Source organism: Myodes glareolus, chromosome 2, assembly GCF_982192425.1.
Source record: "Myodes glareolus chromosome 2, mMyoGla1.1, whole genome shotgun sequence".
NCBI classification, from domain to species: Eukaryota; Metazoa; Chordata; class Mammalia; order Rodentia; family Cricetidae; genus Myodes; species Myodes glareolus.
This window is the reverse complement of record NC_142027.1, coordinates 87,278,511-87,299,076: the sequence shown is the minus strand read 5'-3', so window position 1 is coordinate 87,299,076 and position 20,566 is coordinate 87,278,511. Positions and strand designations below refer to the sequence as shown.

The 20,566-nt window shown below is 45.9% G+C and overlaps 1 protein-coding gene across 4 annotated transcripts in view; it reads right to left on the bottom strand.

The window, feature by feature from the left end:
* The window catches only part of Mtus2 (microtubule associated scaffold protein 2), a 372,456-nt gene that overhangs the window by 102,690 nt on the left and 249,200 nt on the right, over positions 1-20,566 (bottom strand). For all 4 annotated transcript variants that reach the window (XM_085685182.2, XM_048418727.3, XM_085685184.2 and 1 more), the window contains 2 exons: positions 13,014-13,175; positions 532-630 (listed from right to left, as the gene is read on the bottom strand). In XM_085685182.2, coding sequence (XP_085541308.2) covers positions 532-630; positions 13,014-13,175 — 261 coding nt within the window. The remainder of the gene's footprint in view (positions 1-531; positions 631-13,013; positions 13,176-20,566) is intronic.

Below are 20,566 nucleotides of genomic sequence, written 5' to 3'. Positions count from 1 at the left end.
GATGCATGTTTTCTCCTCATTGAAAACTCTTAGCTTCACAGGTAAGAGCACATGTCAAAACTGACCAAGATGTACACTTTACATATAGGTGATTTAACCTGTATTAATTTTTAATTGTTTGCCATTTTATTGATATAAATATTTCCATGTTTCAACTTTTAAAAATATTCTTTTATTTTGGGCATAGACTGAAAACAGTCCAAAGCTAGATATTATTACACACAGCCTCCGTTTCTCTTCCTTTTATGAAATACTACTTGAGCTGAGACCTTCAGAGTGTGATTTTTTTTCCCCCAATTGAATTATTTTCACATGTCCTCATAAGAGCTCATATCCTTTTGCAAAGAAATCCTCCCACATATATGTGGCATAACCTCTTGTTTTGATAGGTAAAACTCAGGTCCTCGGGTATGACATGAGGAAACCCCAGCCCCCGTGCCAGGCCAGCATGCAACCATCACCGACCACCTGAACAAACTCAGTGCCAAACTCAGGCCTCCCAAAACAGCACCGCCCACACGTGTTCAATACCTGGTGAGTGAACCTTGCTGGAAGATGACGCTGTTCTCTTGGGAGACGACACGGCAGGTTTGTTAGCTTCTGGGTCTTTCTGCGATTCCTTCTTCGTTCCTACATAGGGTTTGTAAAGAGGAACAGAACGAGAAAGGCATGGTTATGGGAGGCACCGTAACACAGGCTGCTGTGGAGCAGGCAGTGTAATCAAAGGCAAACAGAACAACAAGGAAATCGCTGGACACTTTGTTATAATCAACGCCCCGCCCCTTTGCCTGGGAGAATGACACACTTATTTATAACAAAGGGAATTTAGTTACAAGGGCCACCTGAAATGGGCCCACTTGTCTCTAGTTTGACCACAACACCACTTAAGCTGGTAGGCCCAGTACCCACTGACCTCACAAAATATCTAGGGATTGAAATTTCGTTGTACTTAGGTACCAACTTGGTCTACTGAAGACAGGGAGGGATGGGATAGGTAAAAATACCCGCCGAGCCACTGGGGACCTCATCGGGCTCTAATTCCTATCCAGAGGTGACCTAGAGATCATCAACCCCCTCGGTTGCAGCTGAGCCTTCCTGGCTATTCCTGCTGGTGGGGCTGGAGGGATATCCTGGGCATGGGTGACCTAGAGGCATGTGTAGATGCCCTCAGGAGCTGACCGGGGCTGCAGAGTGCCTTTCCTCCGAACGCTGAAGTCTGCTCACTGTTGCTAGGTAAACCGCCATTGTCAACTGCATGTCCAGTCGTTCGTGTTCCCATGAGACAGTGTGCGCGAGGAATTCTCTCCAGACCCATGCCCTGCTGGCACTGACAAGCCAGGCATGTAATTTGACAGACACCAAAGGTCTCTGTACAGCAATCATACGTTTGGCTTCGTTTAACAGAGGCCTAATTGCAAGCACGTGAATGGGTAGATACTGTGCCCGTTTTTCTCCCCGATATGGATTGTTCATTTATTTTGCAGAACAGCCCTTCCCCTGATATTGAAATTATGTTTTGCCGACTCTCCCTCTTCAAACATTTTAAGACCGTCCTTCACTGCCAGTAGTTTTTGGTTTTAACATGTCTGAATGCATGTAATCCCCGACCCATTTCCAGCTCCGAAGTCCTGAAAGCAGTATTAAAGGTTTATACGCCCACACACATTGACGGTCTATCTACTGAGGCTGCAGGGGGCTGTGATCTGGAGGCTTGAGAGCCCACCCACCATCTCCTCTTCTGAATTTATCTGGTTATTTGCCTCATTTTACTTGGTAATTTAACTTTGAAATGGGTTCAAGAGCATAAGAAAAGGAATTACTTTGGCGACCAGGTTTTCCCTCTCCAGGGGACGAGTCCCTTCATGGCCAGCACAGAGTAAGGATGCCCGTGGTGATCTACTGAGATGCCGCTGCAATGGCTGCCTAGCTCCTGCCCTCCGAAACATCCCCCATGTCTCACTGTCATAAGTGAGTAGCCATTGTCAACCTGACACACTTGGGGAGAAGGACCCTCAACTAAGGAACTGCCTCCATCAGATCGGCTCTTGGACTTGTCTGTGGGACGTTTTTTGACTCCTAACTGATGGATGAGGGCCCAACCTACCATGGGCGGTACCATCCCTAGGCGGGTGAGCCTGGGATACATAAGAAAAGTAGCCGAGCAAGTCACGGACAGCAGGTAGCTTTCCTCGTTGCCCTCTGCTTTAGTTCCTGCCTCCAGGTTCCTGACTTGAGTTCCTGGCTTGATATTGAGTCCTCGATGATGGGTTGTGACCTGTCAACCGACTAAACCATTTTGTCCCCAAGTTGGTTTTGGTCATGGCGTTTATCACATCAACAGAGAAGCAGACTAGGGGAGTGTGGGGAATTCAGACGTGTGTACCAGAGTTACGTGCACACCTATTCAAAGCAGATGTGTGTACCAGAGATACATACACACCCATTCAAAGCAGGCGTGTATACCAGAGTTACGTACACACCTATCTAAAGCAGATGTGTGTATCAGAGAAACGTACACACCTATCCAAAGCAGACGTGTGTATCACAGAAATGTACACACCTATCCAAAGCATATGTACACACCTATGCAAAGCAGACAAGTGTACCAGAGATACATACATACCCATCCAAAGCAGGCGTGTATACCAGAGTTATGTACACACCTATCCAAAACAGACATGTGTATCAGAGAAACGTACACACCTCCCCAATACAGATGTGTGTACCAGAAATACATACACACCTATCCAAAGCAGACATGTGTACCAGGTTACGTTGAGACAGAGTCTCTCACTGGGACTTGGGGCTGGCCAATGAGGCTAGGGAAGGTGGCTAGTGACATTCAGGGAACTGCCTGTCTCTGCCTCCTTAGTGTTGGGATTTCAAGCATGCACAGTCATACCTAGATTTCTCGTGTTCTGAAGATCAAACAGAGATCCTCTCAAGGCAGGCATTTCGGTCTCCATGCTATCTCCTCAGTCCTATTTCTGATATATTTTTAGAACCTGTCTTCTGCCTGCCCCTTGCGAATTTGTACATTGAAACCCAATCTCCAGTAGGATGGCATTACGAAAGGCGGGGTTTGGGGAATCTTACTGCCTGCTGTTTATAAGGCACTCGCCTTGCATTTTAAAACAGCAGGCTGAATGGGACTAACACAGAACTGTGGCTTGTAGGTGCTGAGCTAGCCTGGTGTACTCAGTCACACCTAATGAGGCTGGTGCTAATCCTTTCGGTCTGATGCGAGGGTATGAATGTTACAGAGCCAAGGTCACGGAGCTATTATTGGTAACCACTATGGGAGTCTGGTTCCAATTTTAAGTGCATCCCCACCCAACCCCCACCATGCAAATTCTACAAGATAGAAACAAGCAACTCACCAATGCTCGTATATAATTCTGTTCCACTTTTTCCAACAGTCATGTGGAAACAGATTACCGTTAATTGAGCTCATGAAAATCCATATTTATGTCCTATTTGGGAACCTTAAGTCAGAATCGTTGTCCTTCACAACCAGCCAGTGTTTTAATAGATAAATAAAAGTGGTATATGAGAAAGACGAGCAGCTTTGGGGAAAGACAGACCTCACCCCAAGTCTTGATCAGCTGCCTAGATACTCTGACGCTGGGAAAGCCAGCTCCCCATCTATAAGCAGAGTTTTATTATACTACTTGGTGTTTAGGAAGATAGACAGAGCCCTTGGGTGAAGACTGGCACAGAGTATGTTTATGTTAGTGGTGGTGGTCACCAAGATGGCCGAGCACCTGCGTCATCACTGCTATGTGGCCAATAAGTGGGTACGTGGTGCAGTTGGTAGCGATGTTGCAGTAGTGACTGGAAATCAAAACCTAAAGGAAAAGGATGAGGGATGGGGTGAACAGTGGGAGAGAAATCATAGAGGCACAGCATGGCTCGGCTTAGCAATGTAGGTGCAGGTACAAGAAGGTGGCACTTCAGGGAGAAGGTGGGTGGCTGGGGTTCTGACTATGGGCCTTGGATCCACAGGCAGCTGGGACTGGTAAAGGGTCCTAAGCCAGGGAGTAGCAGGACCAGACATGATGGGGAAAGGTAAAGGCCTCCTGCAGGGGTACAGGGGCTTGAACTGTGTCCTTCAGCACTGGTATTCATTTGGCTGGTGGACTTGATTAGCTAAGGACAGGGTCCAGAATGGCTCCAGCACGTCTGGAGCTGGACTGTGTGACTCCGGAAAGATACAAGATACAAAGACTACGCCCTGTCTGGGAAATATATCATTCTTTCCCATCTGTCTTGTCAAATGGTTAACTGGCATTTGTCTCTTTCTTAAACTTAGGATTTTCTCTGCACCCCAGGAAGACTACATCTCTACTCCCAAACCCACTGTTAGTGTTTAAGATCGCATCGACGCAATGAACCAGACCATACAAGCCTGGATGGTAATTCAAAGTCTTAAAAACAACGATGTACAATTCAAAGTCCCTTACTCCCCAAATAAAGAGGTGGGGCAGCACCACGGTATCGGCTTGCATAGCGATGCACACACGGCACCATGGGCAGATTTCTGCAAGGTACAGCTGTCGTAATCCACCATGGAAGCCACAAGACCATTTGCGTGAATTCCTGCTGAACTCGCTGCCACACCTTAGGGGTGACAGACATAGTGGGCAAGCGACAGGTATGAAACCTTTAGATACAATCCCCCTACAAGCTCTGACCTAAGAGTTGAGTTGTTAGTATCCCACTTTCGAAGAACCCCTACAAAAACAAGGCTGGCTTTGGTGGCTTTGGGTCGAGGTGGGTCAATGTTGTGTACAGCCTGGCACTGTGCAAGTGCCCTAGAAAGCTATTATCAAATACTATTCCTGCGGAGGGTTCAAGGAAAGGATTAGAGGGGGCAGCAGAGGAAAGAGACGATTCCTTCCCACTTCTCATGTCACCCTGGGGCCAGACAGATCCCCAGCCCACAAACTGTTGAGAGGGGTTTGCTGGTCTTTCTGTCATTTTATAGCTTCCAAGTTCCTTTGTCAGGGGTAGGAAGAAGGAGAGAGCATTTGTGTGTGTATGTGTGTGTGTGTATGTATACACACACACACACACACACACACACACACACACACACACACACACATTCAAATTAGCAAGGCATCTATCTAATTGCTAGCAACTCCCAGACTGAGATTTTTAAGGAAAGACAGGTTTATTCCTCCATATCAGCAATGGCCGGCAACTTCTCTCCAAAATCAGGCTTCTTCTCTCCAGTGTTATCCCCACACTCAGCCTCAGCCCTTTATGCCATACACTTTCCTGTGCATTCATTTCCCCTTCACAGTTCTTATTACAACTGTAATAAAACAATTAGGTGGTAGTTATGTGACACCTTGTGTCACATGGGGACAAGGGTTGTCTTATCGCACCCATCAAGATCTCCCCAGGTAACCAGTACAATGCTTAACTCAGAGAAGGCTCTCGGTGCCTGTGTGTGGATGGAGTGGATGCCCACAGACATATCCAGCAGTCCCTGCTTCTGGACACCTTAGAGAATGGCACGCTTCTGACCTTTCTTTTGGCTGGAGAGCACAGCACACGGGTCATTCTGGAACAACCCTCACGCGGCTCTCTTGATGACGTGGGGAGCGCCCCTTAGCAGACACAGCATACATCATCCAAATCCCATCTTCTGGGCTCAATGACCTCATGCCACACAGAGGGACTTCATATTTATTGCTTTCATTTTTCTTCTAGAAACATTCTGAATCCTCCTGCTCTCCTCCAGCCTGCTCTATGCCCCACATGACCGCTGGTCCTCCCATTGGCTTCACAATGACAAATCAGTTCAGGCCGTGATAGCAATTCAGACTTGGCCCGGGGGAGGCTGCTCAACACCGAGTAATAAGAGGAGCATCTACACTGAACTGCTGATGCTGCTTCTAACTGAACTCTGTCTCGTTGTCTCCCAGTTCTCCTTCCGGGATGTTGGTGAACATCCCTGAGCCAACAGGAATAACCACGCTGTGAGACCTATGATTTTCTCATCATTATCCAAGTTGAGCTTGCTCTCAGAGTTAAGCACAAGAAGTCATGGGAACCAGGCATGGCTTTTAAGAACAGCCCCTCCCCTCAACTGTCTTCAACAAACATCCCAGAAGCAGGCAGTGGCCCACTGCTTGCCTTTTCTTTTTTTTCTAATGTTCAGTCTTTCTTTCCAGCTCTTTCTAAATTTCTTTATTTAATATGTAGTCAGGAAGGACGGGCAGTGTGTGAGCAGCAAGGATGAAGTGGGGAGAGCCGGTGGCAGCATCTTCCTGGTACCCGAGCATCAACCTTTCCCGTGAACACATGCCGATGACTTTGATCAGCTTCTCACATTTTGAAAATTACAGTATGCCCAGAAATTCCTCCATGTGTGAAGCTTAATTCAGCATTCCTCTAAAGAGGCAAAAGTCATTTTTATGACACATGGGATTTATAATCTGTAGACTGACAGCCTTGTGAGTCTTAGGGAATATTTTTATTAGGTAGAAAGAAACTTAAATGATAAGGCGTTTCTACATAACCACAAGAAATCTTTTCCCAGCTTAGTGTGGCAAGAGTTGGATTTTCTATGCACCCGACAGAATCAGAGGCACGTTGACCACGAAGTAATCTATAGTCTGATCAATAGTTTCAACTGAAAACACTTTCCTATTTATCAGACTGGTATGGCCCTGTTACCAAGTCAATGCGTGAAGCCCGGCTATTTCTGTAAAATTATATGGTTCAATGCACCGGAAAGGGATTTTATATTTGACATGTGAACAACAAAAAAAGCTTTTCGTGAGGATCTTGAGATAAAGCCCTCTCCAAGGTCCAAGGCCAAGGTCCTGAAATACTTGGGGACCCTCCACTTACAGCCCGAGCAGTAGAACATGTGTGACAGGGTCAGAGGATGACTTACAGGCGTGGGCTCTCTCGTTCTACCACATGGCTTCTGGGGATCAAGCCCTGGTTGCCAGGCATGGCAGCAAGCACCTTTATCCACTGAGCCATCTTCCCGGCACCACGGAATATCATGAGAGGATGCTTCAGAGTGTGTTTCCATTTGTAAAACCCTGCCAGGCCTCGCTGCAGTTGTCAGTTCTCAGCCCTATGACTTCACCATTTGTGACAGGGAGAAAGATGTGTGATAGCCTGATCCTCAGTTTGCTTTCGACTTTGCTTTGGGGTCAGGAAGCACCAAGCCCAGTATTTGCATTTTTCTCTTTTCGCTCCTTGGATGTGTAGACTTGCCAATGCCTGTACCACCGTGCCCTTGCTTGAACACCCTGCATCATCTCAGGACTTGGAAAGTAGGCAAATGGCAAATACTTAGCAACTAAACAAGCACCATACAAAAATTATTAGATAAATCATCCATAAAGGGCAAGCCATTTTGGCTTACCTCCACCTCACGATGGCCTTTTGGCTTGCTAGAATTAACTAGACTTCAGATAGAAGATTATGAACCTCTTGCTTCCACCCTAATTATTAAGTTCTAAATCCATTTTTCTTACTGTGAGTTCCTAAGGGAATAGCTGTTCTAATTATCCTTGCATCTAAATCATGGATACAGCACATGCTTAGACTCTTGTTGAGGAATGAACCAGGGGAAAAAAAAACATCCCACACAAAAAACTTTCCATTAGAAATCCAGGTTAGAGGATACAACTGAGCACTCTGAAGGTCTGTCCTGTTGCTGGTACAGACCATCTTCAACAGTAGATGAGAGTCACTAAGCAGGTGGTACAGAGGCATGAAAGCCCAGCCACCATTGGCTTCATATTGGCAAGTGCAGAAATGTTGCCAGAGCTGGGATGTGGCTCAGTGGGAAGAGTGTGAACAGGCGCAGAGTTTGACGGCCTGTGTTGTGCAAAGCAAAGAAACAAGAAAGACAAGGAAGAGGAGGCAACAGGAGAAAGAGGAGGAGAGGAGGAGGAGAAAAAGGAAGAGGAGGAAAAGGAAGAGGAAGAGAAGAAGGAAAGGGAAGAAGAGGAGAAGGAGGAAGAGGAGGAGAGGGAGAAGGAAGAAGAGGAGGAGTCATTCCCCATGTAAGGTTAAAACAGTAAGGATGCATGCTGTCTAAGAACTCATTCCCAACCTCAGAGCCCACACCATGCAATTGTCTGGTATGTGACCAATCTGCAGCCCTGCCCTCTGTGGGTCAATTATTGTGGCAACATACACCAGCAGAAAGCTTGATTTTAATTCACTTAGAAATGCAGAGCCATGCAATAAGGGCCAAGTGAGAAATTTCATATTACAATTTAACTATTATTGACAGTCACTGTGAAATTTGCAAAGGTCTATCAGGCGTGGAAAGGAAAGTTATGCAGTATATTTAAAACACACTTTGGCTTTTCGGCTGACCCACATCGTATTTTGATGGCTTGGTTGCAATGCATATGATCTCCTCCTCATCCCAGCTGGGTGTATACATAAACAAAGCCACTGAGCATGCCTCTTAACCTCTTGGTAGTGGGGACAGGACAGCAAGCAGTTTGCCCCAGCCTGGCTCAAGCTGCTATCTCACCCAGTCAGTGAAACTGGCAGGGTGGAGGCCAATGGCTAGGATCAACTGTGCATTCCATTTTGTGGCTAGAAATGTCAACAGCAGGCGATGTAAGGCTCCCAAAGGGCACAGCCAGGGGTCCACACCGTCAGTGGTGTGGGATCCTCGACTTAGTTCATAACAGAAGGGTGTGGGTAATGTTTAAAAAGTTCCTCTCTTGAGTAAATGGTGGGAGAATGTCTAAATATGCTTTATATTTTTGCTTGTTTTGTATTTTAAGACAGGGTCTCCCTATGTAGTTCAGACTGGACTAGAATCTAAGATCCTTCTGCCTGGCCTCTGGTGTGCAGGCATATATGAGTCTAAAAATTCCTATGTCTCAGAACTGGAGAAATGGCTCAGCAGTTAAAGCATTTGTTGCTCTTACAGAGAATCCAGGCTCAGTTCCCATCATCCACATGGCAGCTCAGAATCACCTGCAACTACATACAGTTTCAGAGGACCCAGTACTTGCTTTTGGCCCCTGTGGGTCTTGCAAGAACACAGATATACATGCTGGCAAAACACCCTATATAAAACAAAAATCTTTTTAAAAATCTCTATATCTGTCTGTCTGTCTGTCTGTCTGTCTGTCTGTCTATCTATCTATCTATCTATCTATCTATCTATCTATCTCTTGAAAATCAAAATCCCAGCTCCATTCAAGGATAGTTCTGAGTAGACATGGTCAATACTTACAAATTGCACTAGGAATTAGCTAGGTGTTTTATGGCTGAGACTGTGATTTGCTGCAGACCCTGGAGGAGGACACAGAACTCACAGAGCAAGACTGAAATAGTTGCCAGCCGTGGAGAAGACACTGTAGAGGGAGAGCTGGAGGCTCCTGCCCACTGTGTCTGCCACGCAGGCCTCTGGTTTGGGCTTTGTTTCTGTGGGTTCATAAGAAGCACACTTCCTCATGGTGCTACACTCAAGAGCTCCTATCGGCCATGGACTAGCGGAAAGGGTGGGGGATGCCTCACACTTACTCCAGGGAGCTGGCACACCTTGCTGAGCACCCACAGAAAGTCTCAAGCAATTTCTAGTTCTCGTTGTCTCCTTGCCCAGAGTCATCAGTGGAGAGAACCAGCAGGGAGCGGGGCCTATCCCTCTTTCAATGAATATTTGCTAGTAGCCTGGGGTATTCTGAGGTCCCTTTTGGTGGCAAAGGATTTGGGATAAAGGAAAAGAGGCGTGCGTGTCTGGGCATGGGAGTGCCTACCTTTAGCTCCAGCACTTGAGAGGCCAAATCTGTGAGTTCAAGTCTAGCCTGATCCACATAGCCAGTCCCAGGCCAGCTAGTGAAATCAGGGTCAGAGAGACATCAGACACAGGAATCCTTAGATACTAACCTGAGCGAGAGGAGCTATAAGTGGGAAAGTCCCTGAAGAGGCCACACTATGTTATGACCTGATGAAGGAAAGACACGTTGACTCAGAGAGGGAAGCGTTGCTATATAAAATGCGAAAGAAAAGGTACATAAGACAACCTAAGTAACAAAAGTACTTAACAAAACGTTTTTTACAAAACCTGCTTTCTCTTTCTCTTCAACACTTCAAATATCCCACTTTCATTTAACTTTGATTCCACTAAAGCACTCAGCCAGTCAATGTGTTTAACCATAAGTTTATCCTATTGCATTGTCCTGGGGTCTAAAACTCCCCATTTTGAGCATGGAACCATATATTTATTCAGTGTGTGTGTGTGTGTGTGTGTGTGTGTGTGTGTGTGTGTGTGTGTGTGTACGTGCGTGCATATGGAGACCAGAGGTGAACTCCTATCTTTCTTTAGGACGCCACTCACCTTCTCTTTTGAGACAGTGTCTCACCTTGACCTGGAACTCACACATCAGGTTGGCTGGCCACCAAAGCCCCTGCAATCTACCCATCTCCTGCTTGGTGCTGGGATTACGAGCATGTGCTACCATGCCCAGATGTTTCACACGGATTCCAGGGATCAAACTCAGGTCCTCATGCAAGCATGGCAAGTAATTTACCAACTGAGCTGCCTTGCTAGCTCCCTCCTGCCTATTTTAAATAATGGTAAATACATTTTGATACAACCTGAGCGCATTACAATCGCTTTAGTTACAACTTTTCAGGGGACAGAGCTGAGAGATCTTCTTAAAGATCGACTATGGATGAGTTCACGTGTTACCCATATGAAGTATGATTAATAAAAACTCGGAGACAGAAATTGGGGTTCAACCTGAAGATCCGAAAAGCAAAGCAACCAGTCACAGGCTCTTACCCCTGCCTCAGTCCAGATGGCAATCTTGCCTCCAGGAATCTCAGAATGAGACTGAGCCTGAGAGCTGTCTCCTCCCTTTTTATAATTTTCTCTAGTTCTGAGATTAAAGGCGTGCCCTGCTACTGCTTGGTTTCCATGGCAGCTGGTGTGGCTACTGGGATTAAAGGTGTGTGTTACTGTTGCCTGGTCTATAAGGCTGGTCAGTGGAGATGTTTTACTTTTCTGATCCTCAGGCAAGTTTTATCTATTAAAATACAAGTGAAATGCCCTTATGTCATCTTGTCGCGTGGCACACAAACTTAGACTATCAGAACACGCAACGCCACGATGCGGCAGCACCGCCAACAGGACAGATTACTGACATCCCGCTCTGGCCTCCCTGTTGGAATCTCCCTGAGTCTAGGGAATGTGGAAGCAGGGAACCATGCCGAATCATTGGGCTGAATTAAGTCACCTGGAGTAGTTAATTTCCATGCTTCTGCCACAACAGGCTTTCTGTCTTCTTCAACTCTAGACACGGATGCACTGGATTTTTGTTCATCTGTTTTTGGGGAAGATTCCTAGAGCCCACATTGAACAACACATGCATTTGTGATTCTGCAGCCTGCTGACTAAGTCCTCTTTAGGGCAGTGGAATATTTTTTATTCCGGACAGGAATGCCCCAGGAAGGCTGTCATTGGTATATAGCATCTGTCACACTTCGGGATTTTTGAAGCTGTGATTCTTTGTCTGTCTAAAACACCTGATTGGTCTACTAAAGAACTGAACATCCAATAGCTGGGCAGGAGACAGAGAGGTGCTGCTGGGTAGAGAGAATAAATAGAAGGGAAAAAGAGAAGAGAGAGGAGTGAGGAAAGGAGAAGGAAATGCTGGGGGCCAGTCACACCGCCACAGACACAGAATAAGAAGGAAAGAAGAGAAATACAGAAATAGTATAAGTTCAGAGGCAAAAGGTATTTGGGCTAATTTAAGAAAAATCTGGCTAGAAAGAAGCCAAGCTAAGACCAGGCAATCATAAGAAAGAATAAGTCTCCGTGTGATTATTTGGGAGCTGGGTGGCAGGTCCCCCAAAGAGCAAAGATAAATCAACAACCACCACTGCACGAGGGCTTATTGGCATCTTTCAACCCGTAGTTCATCATGAATAAAAGTCAGCGGCTGCTTACTAGCTTGCTTCCCAGGGCTCGGTAAGCCGGCTTGGTTACACAATCTGGGAGCGCAAGCCCAGGACTACGCAATGTCCAAAGTGGGCCAGACCCTCTCACATCAATCATTAACCAAGACCATGCCCCAAGGCTTGCCCATAGGCACTCTGGTGAGGGCATTTTCTCAGCTGACATTCTCCTTCCCAGGAGGCTCTAGCTTGAGTCAAGTGGGCAGAAGAAGAAAAACAACAAAACCTAACCATGTCTTGTAGCTAGCAATGCCATTCAGTTCTTAAGAACTCATAAAGCCGTATGTGTTGATGCATGTACAATGGTAGACATCTGGCTATAATCACAGGAGGAAAATAGGGAGGAAAAACCACCGAATCTGAACACGCCCAGTACAGTGGATCCAGGCTCAGCCTCCATTCTGTATTCACATTGCTGAACTTCACAGTGTAGAACTAGGAACCATACCCACAGACACTGCTAAGGGGAACAGGTTCCTGTGTGAGACATGGAGGAGGAAAGCAAGACTGAGCCAAACGTGGGCCACCTGGGCAAGGTCTGGCCACAGTGGCCTTCTCTGGAATCCCTGCACACGCATGGGGAATGGAGAGGCAGGTTGTCTGCGCTACTTAAATGGAGCTTATCACAGACAGAACCATGGCCCCTCAGTCATTGCTGGGACACAAGCTACCCAATCTGCTGGGATCTGTCCAGTTTTGCCAGTTTAAGTTCATAGCCAGCAGAGGGCAGAAGTTCCCTTTGCGTTATGAGGCCCAAGCTGAGCTTGCCCCAAAGCCTTTCATATGGTTTCAAGAGCCAAGGTTTGCCCCTAGCCAAGGGCCAGTCTTCTTAAAAACAGCTTGACTCTTGCTTCCTCAAACCAAAATGGTGTCATTGAGAGGGTTAGCAGACAGGCAGAGGAAAGAGTGAGCACACGAATACGTTGTAGTATTTATTAACTTTCAATGTCTCTTAAGACTCCTCCGTCATCTCTTCTAAACAGCTGTTGGACATAGGGACTTTCAAAGACTCCACTGTGGAGCTCCTGAGAGGCGGAAAGTCTTACCAGCAGGCGTGGAGGTGGATTTTGGTGCCGGAAGTAAACTTCTGCGTGGTGTTGCTGCATTGGAGGCAGATGCAGGGGCTGTCCGGCCGGCTCCCTTGGGTGTGTCCTTAGACGGCAGAGTTGGCTTCAGAGGTGGCTGCTCTTCATTCCCAAAGGTTGAACCTGTGGGAGGCAGAGAGCAGGTTAATTACAACTTCATGAAAAATGGATGGACCCACCTGCCGTTCAGGCTTGGCCAGCCAATCCTAAGGCCACCATCTGCTTATGAACGTACCTTTCAATCAGTGACCTTGAAAAGCAATCGCCTGGAAATGGATGTGGGAAAGTGTGGGAAAGATCTCTCTTTAGTCAGGACGGAATGTCTGTGATTCTGACCCTCTGCAGTAAAGGGAACTGTGCAAACTGTATGCCCATGTGCACGCATACACACATATTTTGCTTACATGTATGTATAACTGTCTGCTGTCTACTGGGGAGCTTCCAGTGTGGGTGGAGGGAGCAGTGTTCTGAAATAGAGCATGAGAGATGGAGGAGAGTTGGGAGTAAAAACACAGTCCCCCGTGGTTCCCACGGGGATATTAACACTGGATGATAGATGATCAAGTTCCTTGTGTGAAATGGCATGATGTTTGCATAGGTTCTATAGAAACTCCCGTGACCTTCAGTTCATGCCCAGAATTTTGGTAATACCTATGTATTAATAATGCAATGTAAATGCTATGCAGAGAGATGTTATGGCCGAGGTTTAGGGAGGAATGACAAGGGACATTCTGAAGATCTTGGCACAGATACAGTTTTTGGCTGAGAAGCTTTGCTCTGTGATTGGTTAATTCACACATGTAGAACCTACAGATATCCAGTGATGGATGTTACATATATGTCTCCCTGGCCAAGGACATTTGTTTCCAGAATCTGGGGAATCCAGAAGAGGAGGCTTGGGGTGGGGGTGAAGGGTGGGGTGGAGGTGGGAGTGATGATGGGAGGTGTAGGGTGGGAATGTAGGGTGGAGGTGGGGGTGGGAATGTAGGGTAGGGTTGAGGATGGGGATATAGGGTGGAGGTGTAGGGTGGGGTGGGAGTGGGGTCAGAGACGGGGAAGCCTTCCAGATGCATGGTGCATTTGTTCTAAGGCCAAGAGTTCCTTGCATTACTGCTTTATTTACTTATTTTTACTGAAAACTTTAAAATTTTATTTTATGGGTGTTTTGCCTGCTTGTACCTATGCATGCCACGTGTATGCAGTGAACACAGAGACCAGGAAAGGGCATCAGATCCCCAGAGACTGGAACTATACAGTTGTGTGAGTCATCCAGTGGGTGCTGGGAATCGAATCCAGGTCCTCCGGAAGAGCAGCCAGGGCGCTTAACCACTGAGTCATCTGTCCAGCCCCAGCTTTGCTTATTCAGGAGGCAGAAGTTTGCTACCCAGAAGTTTGCAATGTGCTATCCAGAGAGAAGCAGTCTCTGTCCGGAGGACCATTTGTCACCAACAACTGCTCCCACACTCTGAGGATCCAGGACCCTGGAAGAGCAGGTTGGGTCAGAGTTGAATAAAAACAAGTGTAACCTGAACTATTCTTCTGCATCTTCTGAAACTTTGGGGAGGTTTATGTATGTGACCCTTAAAGACAACAATAGTGGTCTTAAAAGAGAAGGCTTCCAAACGCCCCTCTAGTAGGAGGAGGTCTGGGACCTCTTCTGCTAACTGCGAGAGGCTGATCAGGGCATGTCTGGAATGTACCTGCCCATCTGTGAAAAGAAGGCGACGATCGCTGGAAGACACACAAGGCACTGGAGAGAGACTAAATGTCTTCTCATCATTTTGAAAGGAGGGTCACAATATTTCACTTATACTGGCCTGCATAAGAATGATGGCATTGTTAAAATGGCCTCAACATTCATGATATTTGGAGATTTCATTCAATTATTTGGAGTCTGAGATCATTGCTTTTCTCCCCAGAAAGTGCTGAGGGTCTTCTTAAAATTGGTGACACCAGTGTTGTTCAGGGAGAAAAGCCGCTTTGGAATGACAAATAAAGAACTGGCTACTGCTTGGAGCAGCTGGCATGGTACAGCTCCCTTTGGTCACTGTATAAGTCTTTAAACAGTTCTAAACTCGGCTAAGAGAATGTGCGGGACCCCCACAAGCCCACAGGAAGCACCAAAAGTCCATAGAACAGGGTCTGCGGAGCGGGTATCAGATAAAGAAGCATGCAAGGAGGCTGTGAAAACCCAGCGCGGGGTCGGGGGTGGGTGGGGAGGGCAGCAGCATGCACCTCAGGAGGAAAAGACCGAGTGGGCCCAGAATTAAACATCAATCGCTCAATCAGTCAGCGCCTGAATTCAGAGACGTTCTAAGCGCTTGTGGGGGTGTTTCAGAGGTAAGGGGGGCTCAGCTGCTGGAGGTAATTCACGGGGAATCAGCTGATGGGCACCCCGTTGCCACCACCATAATCTATTCAACGAAACACACGGTGGAAACAAAATTGAGTGCTCAAATCCTCACACTGTCTTTTATTTAACAATTTATCAAACGTTTCTTAAGACCAGAACTATTTTTCTTTCGGTAACATTCGCAGAGTTCAAAAGCCCTGTTATCAAATCATCTCCCATCTGGCGTCATGTTGTTACACACAATTTATCCAGTGAACATGTCAATTTAGAGACTTGGCTGTCTTCCAGGATGGCAAGGCCTTGCTCCGTGCATCAGGAAGCTATGCACTTCCCTCTGAGGCCAGACCTCTACCACCTCAAGAAGAAGAAAAGTACAAAAAAACATAATTCCATCCACCACTGGTACAATATGGCTGGTAGCAAACAGGCCCACTCTTTGAAAACTGACTCCTATTGGCCAGTCATCAAAGCTGTTTATTCAGGAGGAGAAAAGCATCCTGAATCTGGAAATGGCCCCTGAAGTCTAGGGATGTCCACGTACTTGACTCCATGGGAACAGCATCATGCTCTTGCTTGGGAAGAGTTAAGAAAAAACAACTACCAACATGGTGGAGCATCTAGACGACCAGCAGAGACAGGTCCCACTCAGCCACCTCGTTCCCGTGAACCTCCACCGCTCTGGCCTGAACTAGGCAGGCATTGTATCCATCTCTTCACCTCACCACAGGAGAGCAGGAACACCAGCCAGGTGCAGACATGGGAACTGCCCAAGGCAAAGATACTGTCGCTCACATAGGCTACATTCTTGCATTGGTCTCTTCATTCATAAGGGTGGGTGGTGAGAAAATTGGCATTACAGACTACCATGAGAATTGAAGGCTAATGCCAGGGGACTTTTAAGTTGATGCAGGGGTCTGGAAAGATGATTCAGCAGTTAAGAGCTCTTGCAGAGGACCAGGGTCCAGTTTCCAGCACCTATATGATCACTCTCGACTGACTGTAACCCCAGTTCCAGGAGAACAGACGCCCTCTTCTGGCCTGGTTGGGTACTAGGAACATACATGGTATACATACACACATGTAGGCAAACCCTCACACATAAAATAAAAAAAAATGAAATTTTAAAAAAAGTTCTTGCAGGAGTTAGTGCAAGACAGCACATTCCTGCCTGGTACCCCGGATGCTCTTATGTATTAGTTATTAACTTGCATGCTGGCTTTAATTTCTACAGTTAGTCATTTTAATAAATCCATTTATCCAAGGGGCTTGGGAAGTCTTTGAAGATTAACATCAGATGGCCTGCAGTCCACAGAAAGAGAAAAAGAGGAACAGTGAGGAAAATCCAATCATCCCATCAGGATAAAAGGCTTAAGAAAAGATGGGATGCAATTGCTTTAACAAAATATGATGAACCATTTCACACAGAAAATGGTGGGAATAATAGCAAAATGGATTGCCAATCCTAAGGAAGACAAGACAGTACCAATCTCGTTACTAGTAAATTGACTGGACGGGAGGAAATGTGTTCAGCTGCCTTAAGCCTCCACACATGCTTTCCAAATGGCCTGTAGGGATTCACCTCCCAGACCGCCAAGCACATGCAGGTGACATCAGCTCTTCCATACTGCAATCCATTGGCTATGTTACTAATTGATGTGAAGTCTCCATCAGGATGTAGAGTTGAGATGCTTTCTTCTCAGCTAGTTACCGATATTCAAGTTTTCCTTCTCTTCCCTCAGATGCCCATCCACAGCGTCTACCCAGTTTTATACCGAGCTTACCCTAGTTCTTTGTATATGGCAGATGGCAATCTTTGTTTGGCTGTATATTTTCAATATTAAGTGGTTTCTCACTAAAACATGACCTGTTTTTTCTATAGCGCTTCTTGAGCAGAGACTAGAATCTCTGTGAAAAAAATAATGGGCCAAGCCTAGGCAAGACAAACTTTTAAAAGGTCTTCTTTATTCTTCCTTTTGTTGTGGATGAGCGTTTTTGCCTCCAAGTACATGCATGCAGTGCTCTTGGAGGCCAGGAGAAGGCATTGGATCCCCTGGAACTGGGTTTGCAGATGTTTGTGAATCCTCATGTGCATGCTAGGAACCCAACCATATCCTCTGCAAGAGCAGCCAGTGCTCAGAATTGCTGAACTCTCTCCAGTCCAACTAAGACAAATTTCCAAGTAAGAATACCAAAGGTGGGGGACTCATCTGGTGTCTCACACTGGAGTGAACACACGTGGAATGGTATTGGCTTCAAGAAAGGAAATCAATGAGGTAGAACAGCTCAGAGGTGAAGCTTTGGATGACAGAGAGTCAGGTCTGGTCAGGCGTTTTCCTTTAGTCCTAGATGTAAACTGAAATAGTCCCCCATCCTCCCTGCTGAACCCTGTGATCAAGTTCAAGAAAATGGGCTGAGGTCATAAATGATGTTCCTCTGTCTCACACATAGTCCATATATTCCTCCCATGACAAGTTACTATACCCCATTCTACCAGATGAATGTCTCTTGAGCACACACACACACACACACACACACACACACACACACACACATACATGAAGAGTTATAATAAAATGTATAGACACATGTTGTTCTTGGGTTGTAAAGCAAAGTTTCTCAAAATGTTATTGGTACAGTTACCATATGACCAACAGTTCTGCTTGAGGTATATGCCCAAGAGACATGAAATCACATATTCACCCTAAAATCTGTGCATAAATATTGACAGAGACATAATTTATGACTGAGTGGAAAAATCCAAATGCTCATCAAACAATGAATGGAAGAAAATGGCACATCTAGACAACAGAATATCAGCCAGCTGCCACGGGAAGGAAAGAAAGACTGACGTGTGTTAGTGACTACAGTGAGCTTTGAAAACACCATGCTAAGGGAAAAAAGCCAGATAGAAAGGGCTAGATGCTATATGGTTCCATTTATTTGAAATGTCCAGAATAGGTCATGTTAGGAGGTAGGGAGTGGGAAATAAGGAGTGGTCACTGACAGGCATGGAGTTTCTTTGGGGAAAATGAATTACAGCTTTTGTTTTATGTCCCTAAAAATATACTAACCCCATTGGTTGTACATTTTGAAGGGCAAAATGTATGGTGTTTGAATTATATCTCAACAAAAAAATATCTTATTCTGCGGTTCCCTCATATAGGCCTTAATCTAGTTCTATGTGCCATTCCTTACATGGAGGCTACAAGGGATCCCAATCAGCTTGCTTTGGGTTCTTCTGTCTTCTGGTATGGAACAAAAAAGAAGAAAGCTCCTCAAAAACACTGCACATTCCCTCATCCTTGGCAAGGAGGGTGATAATTCCATTCCTGGATCCTGTCCCGCTCCTCAGCTACCCCTACCAAAGCGCATAATTATGAGCCAGTCTGGCCTATCATGACGGCCACTGTTGGATGTTCTCTTCCTAATTCAGGTGCTGCCTCTGGAAAGTGGCCTTTGGGATGACTGAGCACGAGACATCTATCTTTATGACTGGGGTGAAAACATTAAACAACAGGTTTTACACTGCCTTGGCTTGTTACCCCTCCATGGCCAGCAGTGTGAGGGCACAGTGGCATCCCCACTGTGGTAGATGAGTCAAGACAGGCCAAGCACTGGCTACTGAATCCTGGCCTTCCTGGAATCCAGCATTTCTGGTCTTTAAAATCTTCCGTTTCTGAGTTATAGCAGCACAGAATAAGCTATTCAGAGTCAAGTCAGGAGAATCTACCTCAAAGAAAGACTCCTGCAGAATTCTGGGCACTGGGAAGAGTAGGGGAAGACCCGTTCTTCACTATCTCCCTGAAGAGTATGGAGTGATGGATGCCACACACCCGATGCCAGGCTGAGCCTCCAGGACCTCCCACCCACACTCAGTGCTCCCATCCACACTCAGTGCTCTTCTCCAGTCTTCACTTACCGGGAAGGCCAATCACCAAGACTAAATGTCAAAAAGAAGAACTGATTATTCAGGAGGAGGCAGAAGGATTGCAAGAACTTGAAGACCAGGAAGTCCGACCTGAGATTGTGACTCCTAGAAATGGAAGGGAAGCTGGAGACATGATACCTCAACAATACGCTTCCTCAATGAGATCTGAGCAATGACAGCTCCAGCAGACAAGCTAGCATGGAAGGGCACAAGTCTCATAGGGTCCCACCCGAGGACAAAGAGCTATGGATAACTTCTGACAACTGAGAGAGAGAGAATTAGCCTCTCAGGGATGAGACCGACCACCAAGTGACTCAGTGCATTGTATTTGAATATTTATATGTGTGTGTGTGTTTAACAATAATGATTAAAGAAAAGGAGGCCAAGAATTTGAGAGGGGAGGCATGGAGGCATGGGAGGAGATGGAGGGAGAGAGAAATGATATAATTATATTTTAATTTTTAATAATTCAACAAAAGAAGAATTAACAGCAAAGAGAGTCAGGACTAGCGAGAACAAAACAGCTTCTCACAGAAAGGGGAAGTTGTAAAAAAGGCAGAAAACTAATAATAATGTAGGCATACTATTGCAAACTCTAAGACACATATTTTATTGATTTTGAATATTTATCCCAAGTAGGATGATTAAGCTACTCTCTTGACGGCTTCGTTCAGGACTATTCCCAAGCAATCAAGCTGCATAATGTTCTGTGTGCATGATTAACCAACTGATGCATATTTCATTCACTTAATGGCATTTATAACTTTGTGACAAAATTCAGCTTAATTATTAAAGTACTAACTGAATGTTTCATATCCTGTCTTTTTCATATTTTAACTTCCGTGCTGGGGCTGGTGTGCGGAATTTCCCTCACAGGATCATATGCTAGCGCCTAAGTCACCAGCTCGTGGAACTCTTGGGAGAGGTTTGACAACTTTGGGAGGTGGGACTTAGTCATAGGAGGGTCGTGTGTGTGTGTGTGTGTGTGTGTGTGTGTGTGTGTGTGTGCTATTCTTAGTCTCTTCTTATTACACTGTCTGCTTCCTGTGGAAGGACCTCCTTTGCCATATACTCCAGTCACCAATATGTTCTTTCAAAGGACACTCAGACAAGTAAGTGTGGAATAAAACCCTCTGAAACCATTAGCCAAAATAAAACATTCCCTAAGTTATGCCAGGTAGACAACTAACATACTGGGTACAAATGTGTGCATGTATATATGCACACACACAC